This window comes from Saimiri boliviensis, chromosome 12 (genome assembly GCF_048565385.1).
Source record: "Saimiri boliviensis isolate mSaiBol1 chromosome 12, mSaiBol1.pri, whole genome shotgun sequence".
Classification (NCBI taxonomy): Eukaryota; Metazoa; Chordata; class Mammalia; order Primates; family Cebidae; genus Saimiri; species Saimiri boliviensis.
Window position 1 is genome coordinate 77,022,667 of NC_133460.1, and position 13,103 is coordinate 77,035,769.

The window sequence follows — 13,103 nt, forward strand, 5'->3', positions numbered from 1 at the left end:
CTCAATAGGGAAAAAAATCTAATAATCCAATTTAAAAATGGGCAAAAGAGCGTTTCTAAGGATCATATCTGAGAATGAGGATTTCCAATACAGAGACAATGGTCCCAATGGGATGGAGCCTGAAGGCATCATTGAGAGTAACTGGAATGAGATTGTTGATAGCTTTGATGACATAAGCCTCTGGGAATCCCTCCTCCATGGCATCTACACCTATGGTTCTTAGAAGTCCTCTACCAACCAGCAATGAGCTATTCTCCTTATATCAGGTGTTATGATGTGATCACTCAAGCCCTATCTCGGACTGGGAAAATGGCCACCTTTGCATATCAATTCTGCAGGAGAGTGAATTAGATCTAAATGCTACCCAGGCCTTGGTCCTAGCACCCACTTGATAATTGGCTCAGAAGACAGAGAAGCTGGTCCTGACACTAGGAGACTACATGGGTGCCTCCTGTCATGCCTTTATTGGGGGCACCAATGCACGTGCTGAAATGCAGAAACTGCAGATGGAACTTCCCTATATCATCGTGGGTACCCCTGGCCACGTGTCTGATATGCTCACTCAGAGATACCTGTCTCCCAAATACATCAAGATGTTTGTACTGGATGAAGCTAATGAAATGTTAAGCCATGGATTAAAGGACCTGACCTATGACATGTTCCAAAAGCTCAACAGCAACATCCAGGTGGTTTTGCTGTTAGCCACAAGGCTTTCTGATGTGCTTGAGGTGATCAAAAAATTCATGATGGACCCCGTTTGGATTCCTGTTAAGAAGAAAGAGTTGACCCTGGAGGGTATCCACCAATTCTACATCAATGTGGAACATGAGGAGTGGAAGCTGAGTACACTGTGTGACTTGTATGAAACCCTGACTGTCACCCAGGCAGTCATCTTCATCAACACTGGAAAGAAGGTGGATTGGCTGAGAAGATGCATGCTTGGGATTTCACCATCTCTGCCATGCATGGAGATATGGACCAAAGGAATGAAATGTGATCATGAGGGAGTTTTGTTCTGGCTCTAACAGGGTATTGATAACCACTGACCTGCAGCCAGAGGCATTTATGTGCAGCAAGTTTCTTTAGTTAATCAACAATAACCTTCCCACCAATAGGAAAAATTGTATCTACAGAATCAGTCAAGGTGGATGGTTTGACCACAAGGGTGTGGCTATTAACATGGTGACAGAAGAAGACAAGAGTACTCTTTAATAAACTGAGACCTTCTACAAGACCTTCATTGAGGAGATGGCCCTCAATGTTGTTGACCTCATCTGAGTGGCTATACTGCTACCTAGTCCCAGCCAGGATTCAATATTAGAAAACTGAGGAAGAGCAGGAGGGAGAAGGAAAGGGAGCCAAGGGATGGACCTCTTGTCACTTTCTTTCTTTGAATAAATGTCACTTTTTGAGGCAAAGAAAAAAGTAAGTAAAAGATCTGAAGAGGTCTTTCTCGAAAGAAGACATACGAATGGCAAACAGATATATGATAAGGTGTTCATTATTACTGATCATCAGAGAAAGGCAAATGAAAACTACAATGTGATATCATCTCATCACAGTTAAAATCCAAAAGAAAGGCAATAACAAATGCTGGAGAGGATGTGGAGGAAAGGGACCCTTGTATGCTGTTGGTGGGAATGTAAATTAGTATAGCCACTATGAAGAACAGTATGGAGGTTCCCCAAAAAACTAAAAATAGAGCTGCCATGTGATCCATCAATTATACTGTTAGGTATATACCCCAAAGAAAGGAAATGAGTACATTGAAAAGATATCTGCACTCCCATGTTTATTGCAGCACCATTCACAATAGCCAGAATTAGGAAACAACCTTTACTCATTTGTTAACAGATGAACGGATAAAGAATATGTGGTACATATACACAGTGGAATAGTATTCAGCCATAAAAAAAGAGTCCTGTCATCTGCAACAGCATGGATGGAACTCGAGGACATTATGTTAAGCAAAATAAACCAGGCACAGAAAGACAAACTTTCCATTGCCTCATGCATTTGTGGGAGCTAAAAATCAAAACAACTGAATTCATGATGACAGAGAATAAGATGATGTAAGTTACCAGAGGCTGGAAAGAAGGTGTGGGGGAGGTAAAAGCGGGTTGGCATGGTTAATGGGTACAAAACAGATGGAATAAATAAGATCTAGTCTTTGATAGTACAAGAGGGTGGCTACAGTCAACAACAATCTACTGTATATTTTTAAATAACTAAAGTATAATTGGAATGTCTGTAATATAAATAAATGATAAATGCCTGAGATGAATACCCCATTAACCCTGATGTGATTATTACACACTGTATGCCTATATCAAAATATCTCATGTACTCCATAAATACATTAATACATATCTACTAGGTGCCTGTAAAAAATAAAAATTAAAAAGGAGTCTTTACAAAAGACAAATATCCCCAAATCAAAATGGATGAAGTATATAGTTAGCAAGATAAGAAAATCAAATGGCCACTAAAGAGAAAAATGCAAAAATAAAAATAAATAAATAAAAATAATTCAAGGAGATGTGTAAAATTAAAAAAAAAAATTTTTAAAGAAAAACGAAAAAAAAAAAAAAAGGTGTCATTTTTAGCCATTAGATTGACAAACGTTGAAAAAGCCGTTTCCCCAGACCCTTAACAAATCTTAGTTTTGGGCCAGGCATGGTGACTCTCATGCCTGTAATCCTAGCATTTTAGGAGGCTGAGGTTGGCAGATTGCTTCAGCTCAAGAGTTCAAGACCAGTCTGGGCAACATGGCAAAACCCCATCTCTGCCAAAAATACAAAAATTAGCTGGGCATGGTGGTGCACACTGTGGTCCCAGTTACTTGGGAGGCTAAGGTGGGAGGATCACTTGAGCCCTAGAGGGAGAGGTTGCAGTGAGCCAAGATTGTGTCATTGCATTTCAGCCTGGGCAACAGTGAGATCCTGTCTCAAAAAATATACATAGTTTTGCAAATTTGGTACTATCAATGAGAACATAAATGTATATGAATCTTCTCAGTGCATTTGGGCAATCTGCATGAACATGTAATTTGGGCTTCTAGAAATTCACTCAAAGAGGTAATTATAAAAGGGCAAAAAGATGAAGGCACAAAGATATTCACTAAAGCAGGATTTATGAAAGAAATCATTGGAAGCAACTTACATGCCACCAATAGGCTTTATTAAATAAACAAAGGTCATTAAGGATAATGCAGGTTTATTACAGAAAGATGTTAATATTGCTAGGGAGAGAAATGTAGGTTATAAAGCAGCATATATAGTCTGATCTCGTTTATATGAAATTCAAAATTTCACATAAATGTATATATTTACAAAGATATTTCAGAAAAAAAGATTTTGGAAGGATATTTAGCAAAATGTATACAGTGATTATCTCAAGTAGAGGTAGATTTGGGATAATTTCCTTTAAACATGACCACATACATGTTTATCTTCATATTTACTTTTTACAGTGATCAGCTGAGGGTTTTTATCTCAGAATTATTTTTATGACTTTTTCAGCATTTTTTTGTCCTTTTTTTTCTTTGAGATGGAGTCTCACTCTGTCATCGAGGCTGGAGTGCAATGATGTGATCTCAGCTCACTGCAACCTCCGCCACCCAGGTTCAAGCGATTCTCCTGCCTCAGCCTCCTGAGTAGCTGGGACTAAAGGCATGCATCACCATGCCCAGCTAATTTTTGTATGTTTAATAGACAGACACGTTTCACCATATTGGCCAGGCTGGTCTTGAACTCCTGATTTCATGATCCGCACACCTCAGCCTCCCAAAGTTCTGGCATTACAGGCATAAACCACAGTGCCCGGCCATTTTTTCATAACCATCACTCTCAGAAAAATATTTTATACATGTCATTTTACAGAGTATGTTACCTACACCACAATGTGGTGAACACATTCACTCACTGAAAAAAAAAAAAAAACTGCCCTGATGCATCAAATAACTAGCATCACTAGAAAAATATTTCATACATGTATCTTTACATAGTATAATACATGTACCACAGTGTGACGAACATACTCTTTCACTGAAACAATCAGCATGATATTTCTGATTACTATAAGCTTAATTTTTTAACTTATAAATTTGGGGGAATTAGCAAAAGAATATTAAGAACAAATAAGAGCCCTCTATATTAAGTAACTTATTTTACAGGTTATATAGAGAGTGAGACTGATAGAAGTATAACTGACAAAGAAACCTAATAAACTGGACATAAAAGGAAGCCACTTGCCTTCCTCAGGTTAAGCTATAATTTGATTCCTCTACAAGGCACAGGAAGGACAAGTATTTTCACTCCACATTTTTTGTGCTGAGTAATATTACACAATAATACGTATCAAAAAGCCATTTTTCTGAAATGAAACATATCCTTGAAACATATCTACAGAATGTAACACAAACAAAATCTTTAACCCAAAACTTTATTTATTTATTTATTTATTGACTGATTGATTGATTGATTGAGACGGAGTTTTGCATTTGTCACCCAGGCTGGAGTGCAGTGGCTCACTGCAACCTCTGTCTCCTGGGTTCAAGCGATTCTCCTTCTTCAGCCTCCCAAGTAGCTGGGATTACAGGTGCCTGCCACCATACCATGACCAGTTAATTTTTGTATTTTTGGTAGAGATGGGGTTTTACCATGTTGGCCAGGCTGGTCTCGAACTCCTGATCTCAGGTGATCAGCCCGCCTCAGCCTCCCAAAGTGTTGGGATTACAGGCATGCGTCACCTCGCCCAGCCTCAAAACATTCTTCTATATAAATCTAGGAACACACCCAAAGTAAATAGCTCCAGAAAAGTTCCCTAGATTTTGCAGAAATGATAAACTCTATACAAAGCAATATATTTTCATGCCCTCATAAATTACCAAATGAGCCTCCCCAAAATAAGGGAAGCAGGGTCATACGAAGAGTCTTGTGCTAGCTTGCCCTCCACTTCTTTTGTGGAATTTTTTGGTTTATTTTTATTTTTATTTTTGCCCTCCACTTCCAAACAGGCTAAGTCACTTAAGATACAGAAGTAGATAAAGATCATTTTGTAAGACGCCATTCTTTAGCCACTAGGTTTCCCAGGTTTAGGATTTATAAGATCTATAAAACCACAGGGCTATGGAATGCAAATAAAATCTGACCCTAAATAATCTTTTCCTTTATCATTGCTGACATTCTTCAAAAACCTAGATCTTTTCTTTCAAAATAAAGAAAATTAGCAGGAGGCTCATCCATAACAGACTCCCAGGGTCTCACTGTTAATAAAATCGGTGCCATGAAACAATCAGTGTGCTTCAGGGGAAGAGTCCCTAAGTGGAAACACAATATACAAAAGGATGATCGACATTAAAATGTTTTCCTAATTGGAAGAAAAAAATCAACATCTATTTCAAGAGTTAAAAGGCTGCCTTTTATTGAACTGTCATGCTACCTCTCCAACAGACAGGCAGTGAAGACATTTTAAGAGCATTACCTTTAGGAGGAAAATATGACTTGCTTTCAGCTTTGTGAGGCCAGTCTACCACGAGAGGTCCAAACCTGCGAAAGCTGGCAGTGATCTCATCTACAAAACAAAGAAAGAATCTTAGCAAAAGAGAAAAAATAATTGCAATCAGAAGAGCACAAAACATGTCTTTTTAGTTTAAAAAATGTTTTTTTTTTTTTTGGGAGACAGAGTTTCGCTCGTTACCCAGGCTGGAGTGCAATGGCGTGATCTCGGCTCACCGCAACCTCCGCCTCCTGGGTTCAGGCAATTCTCCTGCCTCAGCCTCCTGAGTAGCTGGGATTACAGGCACGCGCCACCATGCCCAGCTAATTTTTTGTATTTTTAGTAAAGACGGGGTTTCACCATGTTGACCAGGATGGTCTCGATCTCTTGACCTCGTGATCCACCCGCCTCGGCCTCCCAAAGTGCTGGGATTACAGGCTTGAGCCACCGCGCCCGGCCTAAAAAATGTTTTGAAGGTGATTTTCTAAAGCATTTTTACAGAAGTGAAACCTGCTTCTGTAAGTGAAATACCATTGCTTAAGTATACATTTGGTTATTCACTTTTAACCATGCAAAGCGTGTTTCTAACTATAATTCATCTCCTTTCACTGCCAATAAACTTGACATAAAGAATTTGGAAGAAAAACATCTCATATTAACTAAGGTGACTTCTATGTCAAATAGAAAGATTCTAAAAACAGGAATGTTCTCTGATTTTAGAAGAAAAGGTACAGAAAATATTTAAAATATTTAAAATATGGTTTCACTTGTATGGAACCTCTAAGATTATTTTAGAAATAGATATGATTTTTTTTTTTTTAAATAAAGACAGGGTTTCACCATGTTGGTCAGGCTGGTCTTGAACTCACGACCTCAGGTGATCCGCCTGCCTTGGCCTCCAAAGTGCTTGGATTACAGGTGTGAGCCACCATGCCTGGCCTCGATATGACTCTTTTGGTGAGGAGTAAGGGCAACAATTGCCCCTTTCAATAGTTTCTTATCATACAATTGATAAGAAAATGTTGAAAGTCAATGATCTCTTTCTTTAATACCTACATACTACACACCCTATATAGAAAATATATCAAAAATTATAGATCAATACATTTATCTTTTCCTTCTGAAATCTGACTCAAAGCAGAGGTTATATTTGGCTCCTACTCAGGTTTAGGGTACCACACTCTCAGCCATGATCTTAAAAATTGTCTTAGGCTGGGCGCGGTGGCTCAAGCCTGTAATTCCAGCACTTTGGGAGGCCGAGGCGGGTGGATCACGAGGTCAAGAGATCGAGACCATCCTGGTCAACAAGGTGAAACCCTGTCTCTACTAAAAATACAAAAAAATTAGCTGGGCATGGTGGCTCGTGCCTGTAATCCCAGCTACTCAGGAGGCTGAGGCAGGAGAATTGCCTGAACTCAGGAGGCGGAAGAGGTGGTAAGCCGAGATCGCGCCATTGCACTCCAGCCTGGGTAACAAGAGCAAAACTCTGTGTCAAAAAAAAAAAAAAAAAAAAAAAGTTGTCTTAAAGAAATCTAATCAATAGATGAGATTCACATGAATAAAAGAACAATTTGGAGGAAAATAAGTGTTCAGCTATGTATAACTTTAATGTAGTTAGTCTAGTCTAAAATAAAACTACTTTTTGAGACTTTTCTCCTCTTATCATGAAAAAAGGAAATCATGAGTAACTAGAAGTGTGTCACAGCCAGAATAATGCTAGAAAAACAATACTGTAAGAATATCAGACAATATTTTTATATCCGACCCAAAGCCTGCTGGAACTAGTTGTTTTTTGCTTAAGTTAACTCTGTCACAATTTTATTCCATTCATCCTTTCAACAAATATTTATTGACAATTTACTGTGTGCTAAAATAAACTGCCTTTAGGCATAAGTGAACACTCACTTTTAGACTGACAGCATCTAAAAAACATTATTAAGAAAAACTCGAATTCATCTCCATTCTTTTAAAGAGGGGAATTATGCTTTTTGTTAATAGGTATTTGTTTTTATTTGTTTATTATGAAACAAGGTCTCACTCTGTCACCCAGGCTGGAGTTCAGTGGTGTGATCATAGCTAACTGTAACCTCAAACTCCTGGGCTCAAGTGATCTCTCACCTCAGTCTCCTGAGTAGCTCAGAGTACAGGCATGCACCACCATAGCCAGATAATCTTTTTATTTTGTAGAGACAGGGTCTTGCTATGTTGCCTAGGCTGGTCTTGAAGCCCTAGACTCAAGCAATCCTGCTACTTGGCCTGCCAAAGTACTGAGATTACAAGCATGAGCCACTGCACTGGCCAGTATTTATATTAAAATGTGAAATTATTTGGTGTGGTGGACATGAGCAAAAGCTCTGGAATCTAATTGAATTTGAGTTGTAACTACATCATCAGCTATGTAACCCTGAACAAATTATTTCTCTCTGATCCTCAGTTTTCTTATCTATAAAATGGAGATGATAGGATATCCACATAAGATAGCGATGAGGATTAAATGAGATAATGTAACATGAAGTACTTAGTACAATAACTGGTAATACTACTACTTTCTAATCTACCAAATAGTCTCACCTCCTATACGCTAAGATATAAATGTCCTAAAATTTACTTGGAGAGAAGAGGCAGGATCAGACAACACAAAGAACAAACTCAGCCTTTTGTAAAATCATTAATGAATGCATAGTACCTTCATCAATATCAGGAGGAAGGCCTCCAACAAACACCTTTCTAGAGTAGCGTTCTACTCGTTCCCCATTTTGACAGCGAGTGGGAGAACTTAAGCCAGATGACAAGGCCTGATCGCCGTGGCTGTCGTCCAGGAAGGCATCTTCAAAGGGAAAGAGAGAAGATCGACCTGAAACAAATGTGGGAGTTTCTATAATTAAAATGATTTTCTAGGACAATAAATGCTCTATTAGAAGCCGGAAGTACAGAAAGAAGCATTCGAAAAATGTGTCCTGAGCTATGGCTTTTCCAAGATTACCAGGACTGAAGATTGCCAGGTCTAGATACATTTTTTATCATTTTTGTATAAGGATATGCACATCCTTGGGATGACCAGATTACTATCTAAAGAAACACCGGTGGGGCATGGTGGCTGACGCCCGTAATCCCAACACTTTGGGAGGCCAAGGTGGGTACATCACCTGAGGTCAGGAGTGGTCAACAGGGCAAAACCCTGTCTCTACTAAAAATATAAAACTTAGCCGGGCGTGGTGATACACGCCTGCAATCCTAGCTACTCAGGAGGCTGACGCGGGAGAACTGCTTGAACCCGGGAGTTAGAGATTGCAGTGAGCCAAGACTGCACCACTGCACTCCAGCCTAAGCGACAAGAGTGAAACTCGGTTAAAAAAAAAAAAAAAAAAAAAGAGGAAGCATCAAAATTGCAGTGGTTTCCTTGCTAAATCGCTGCATTTTACTTATTCAGTCTCTATCACAGCTACTAGGAGTATATTCAGCAGCTATTTTTCCTTTAGTAATTTCTTAAAATAAATGAAGCAATCTCTATCCACAGATTTTTATCTGCTCTTTATGGTTATCTCAGAGGTTTAGTTCTAAAGAATGGTCCTGACAGCCAAGGGAATCAGGTGAAACTGGTGATAGAGGCTGATAACTTCTTTTCTAAGAGCAGAACTAAAGATCATCAAGTTTTCCTTATCATTCCAAGCTACTCTAATTGGGAAATAAACATATGCAATAATAAAGGACAGGGTAAGTAAATGAAAACATGTAACTTAAGATGTGAGAGTAGAAATGTAGAGGTGATTAGGAAACCCTTAACCCTACTAATCTACGCTATATTTTATGCCACTCAAAAAATATATGAAAATAAATGAAAAAAATTATTTTCATTGTTAATTTTATAGCCAAATAAAGTTTGTAGAGCAAAAGTACCTACCCAGTCCACATGACTAAAAGAAAGATACCAGCAGTTAGACTCAGCAGTAAATTTACCAGGAGTAAATATAACACAATAATGCCACTTGGCATTACAAAATAAAATCTAAATTTAAAATCAAATCTATTTCCTGTTTGAGTCAGTGACTTCCTAGTAAAACTTCCCACTAGGTTCCACTCTAAAAATGAACCATTAGAGCACTCTAACTTTTTGGGGGATAAAAGGAAAATTCCCCTCTAAAATAAATTCATATACTCTTAAAAAAAAAAAAAAGGCAGTGTTTTCTCCATTTAGTCTATCCTATCTGTATTTCCCTGAAACCTAGGTTTTGTGTCACAACAGCCAACTATTGAAAACAGAATATAAAAAGGGCTTAGAAAAATACTGAACATGTATTTACAAAAAAGTTAAAGTTATAAATATAACTGTGGCTATTTTGTGAACAACGCAGGTAGTGTAAGAAAGACACTGTTTTAACGTTAGGAGTTAAATAAAAAGACCAAAGAATTTTTTGTTCAGTTTTTCCCAGCTTAGCTACAAAGAAACAGAACAAAATCTGTCACCAGATTTTGGTGGCAGCAACAAACAATAGACAGTAAATCTTTGTCCCTTGATGTTTGTTTTGATCACTGGCAGTAAAAGAAATAGATTTGCAGCAACCATAGGCAAAAAGAGCTTTCCAAAGACATCCAGAGATGTTCTCCTACAGCTGACAGGTTCACTTTATTCCATAACCCACACTCAGTGAATTACATGCCTACTCAGTGTCAGGCATATGTGCAAATCAGCATTTCCCACTGAAAGTTCCTAACTCTCCCTCTCACCTTCAACACTAGTAACATTATATACTCAGAAAACAAGAGCTGGGGAAGGGAAAGCAAAATAATCTGGGAAAATAATTAATACTTTATTCCTTTCCACCTCAGAAAATAAAAGGCTACAAAAAGTTCTACAGTAAAGAAACATTAACTGGCCAGGCATGTTGGCTCACGCCTGCAGTCCCAGCACTTTGGAAGGCCAAGGCTGGCAGATCACTTGAGTCCAGGAGTTCAAGACCATCCTGGGCAACATGGTGAAACCCTGTCTACAAAAAATACAAAAATTAGGTGGGCATGGTGACACACATCTGTAGTCCCAGCTACTGGGGAGGCTGAGGTGGGAGGATCTCTTGAATCCAGGAGGTAGAGGTTGCAGTGAGCTCAGACTGTACCACTGCACACCAGCCTGGGTGACAGAGTGAGACAGACCCTGTCTCAAAAAAAAAAAAAAATTAACTTACTCCAGCATTACCCAGATGTTAAAGGAATTCTTTACCATACAAAACTCAGTGGAAAACACTTTAGAAAATATTCACCCACATTTCAGTGACACCGAACACATGAATCACAGTCTGGTGGGAGAGGCAGGCAAGTACATAAATAATTATAAAACAGAGAAAGAAATACTAAGAGAAGACTTTACCAAGTGACACAGCACAATTTACTCCCCTCCTGGAGAATGGCGAGAAGAGGCTCTTAGAGTATTTTTACAGGACGGCAAGTTTGAGCAGAATCTTGTCAGAGTGGGAGATTCTGAGGTAAAGAACAAAAAGCCACAGAGCAAGTACTGTCAAAACAGCTCTTGATCTTTCCCTCCGAAATTGCTCCTTCTCTAGTATTCCCTAAAATCTCAATAAAAATGCTGATTATCCACATTGGATTCAATCCAGAAACCTAGAACTCACCCTTGACATCTCCGTCTCTTATACTCCATGTCAAATCCATCTCGCACTAAGTCCTACCAACTCAAGCAGACTAGTCTGTTTAGTCTACTGACTTCTACCTCATACCCCACAATGCTTTCTCCACATAACAGCCAAAGGCAGTTTTCAAACATTAATTTGAGCATATAAGCATACTCCTCACCCTATCCTCAAAAGCTCTCAATGACTTTCCACTGCTTTCTGATAAAGTGCAAAAACGTAACTGTGAACTACAAGGCCTCCGCACACCTCTTCATCGCAGTTGCTGCCTCTCCCTCTTGCTCACTAACCGCCAGTCACACAGATGTCTTTCGTATTTCCTGATTATTCCTCCTTGCTCCAGACCCTAAGGACAATGTGTTCCCTCTACCTAAAACAAACATACCCTTTTCAACTCTCCAATTTCCTAATTAATTCCTATTAATTCTTCAGGTCTCAGCTGAAAAGTTTCCTCAAGTTGAACTTTCCTAAGCCTTTAGATTAGGGTAGATCCCCTTTTCTACCCATAGACAGCCCCCTGTACTTCTTTCTAACAATTTCCCCAACAACCCTTATACCATTTGGGTGGGTTTTTATTATGTATCTCTTTCCCTAACCCTATTAAATTGTAAACTCTATTTAATCTTGTTCACCACTGTATCTTCCTGCCCTAATTAGGTCACATAAAAAGCACACCAAAAATGTTAAATGTGAGGCAGCATCCAGGAAAGGAAAACAGTATGTGCAAAGGCATGTCACTGCAAATCTATGATGAAACACAATACACAGAAGTGAGAATGGCAAGAGATGTAACCATGTCCTAGAAAATTGAGACCTTTCCTATTGCTTTTATTTGCTCAAGCTTAAAGTTCTATATTACAAAATAGAAAATTATTTTCCCACTTTTTGAATTTAATATTTATTCTAATATTAAATTAGAATTAGAACCTCCGCCTCCCAGGTTCAAGGGATTCTCCTTTCTCAGCCATCCCAGTAGCTGGGATTATAGGCATGTGGCACCACACCCAGCTTATTTTTCTGTTGCCTCAGCCTCCCTGGTAGTTGAGATTATAGGAGTGTGTCACCACACCCAGTTTATTTTTCTATTTTTAGTAGAGAGAGTGTTTCATAGTGTTGGCCAGGCTGGTCTCCAGCTCCCAACCTCAAGTGATTGGCCTGCCTCGGCGTCCCAAAGTGCTGGGATTACAGGTGGGAGCCACTGTGCTTGGCCCTAATACTGGCTTTTTTTTTTTTTTTTTTTTTTTTGAACTACACTAACTCCATAGAGACCATGATATTCTCACCTAATCCATTTTCTGTCCTGTCAGAATGACTTCTGTAAGATACCTATGGCCATGTTAGTCCTCTATCCAAAATCCTACCGTAACTTCTATTACGCCCATCAACATTTTGAACTCAGGGAGAGATGAGAGTCTGAAGAAATCTGTGACCAGCCAAAGGAGAGATAAGGAAGTGCTGAACCAGAACAATGAAAGAGAGAAGCAGATGCTGAAGACATTCTGAAACAAAAATAATTTTCTGTATGGCCAACATACCCACAGCTCAGAGTATTTTGGCAAAGAAAACAAAATCAAGAGTTGTAAAAATTTGGACAGTTTTATTAAGTGGTTATGGGTAATTAAGAAATTTCCCAAGGTTTTAAAACCAAATCTCTGTCTTAGTATTTAGAGTACTACAGCCTTCAGCAATAAAATAAAGTTGCCCTTGGAAATGAAAGTGCTAAGAACTAACACATAAATGATGTTTCTCTGTGGGTAAGAATTAAGAATACAGGTCTCAGAGCCCAGTCCCCAGATCTACTAATCTGAATCTGTGGGGTCAGGCTTGAAAATCTGTACTTTGCTCAAATTCCCGCAGTGATTCCTATGCTCGAGTTTAAGAATCACTGAAGTGGAGATTATTTGTCTGCTACAGGCGGCCACTGAAAGAGATATTTTGTGTGAAGTGTATGGAACCCTGGGA

At 38.9% G+C, this 13,103-nt stretch overlaps 1 protein-coding gene and 1 pseudogene across 7 annotated transcripts in view; one reads left to right on the forward strand and one right to left on the reverse strand.

Moving 5' to 3' along the window:
• The window catches only part of CPEB3 (cytoplasmic polyadenylation element binding protein 3), a 247,140-nt gene that overhangs the window by 95,505 nt on the left and 138,532 nt on the right, over positions 1-13,103 (reverse strand). For all 7 annotated transcript variants that reach the window (XM_074382575.1, XM_074382576.1, XM_039465097.2 and 4 more), the window contains 2 exons: positions 8,186-8,353; positions 5,485-5,574 (listed from right to left, as the gene is read on the reverse strand). In XM_074382575.1, the coding sequence (XP_074238676.1) occupies positions 5,485-5,574; positions 8,186-8,353 (258 nt within the window). The remainder of the gene's footprint in view (positions 1-5,484; positions 5,575-8,185; positions 8,354-13,103) is intronic.
• LOC104650506 (eukaryotic initiation factor 4A-I-like) lies at positions 492-1,278 on the forward strand (annotated as a pseudogene).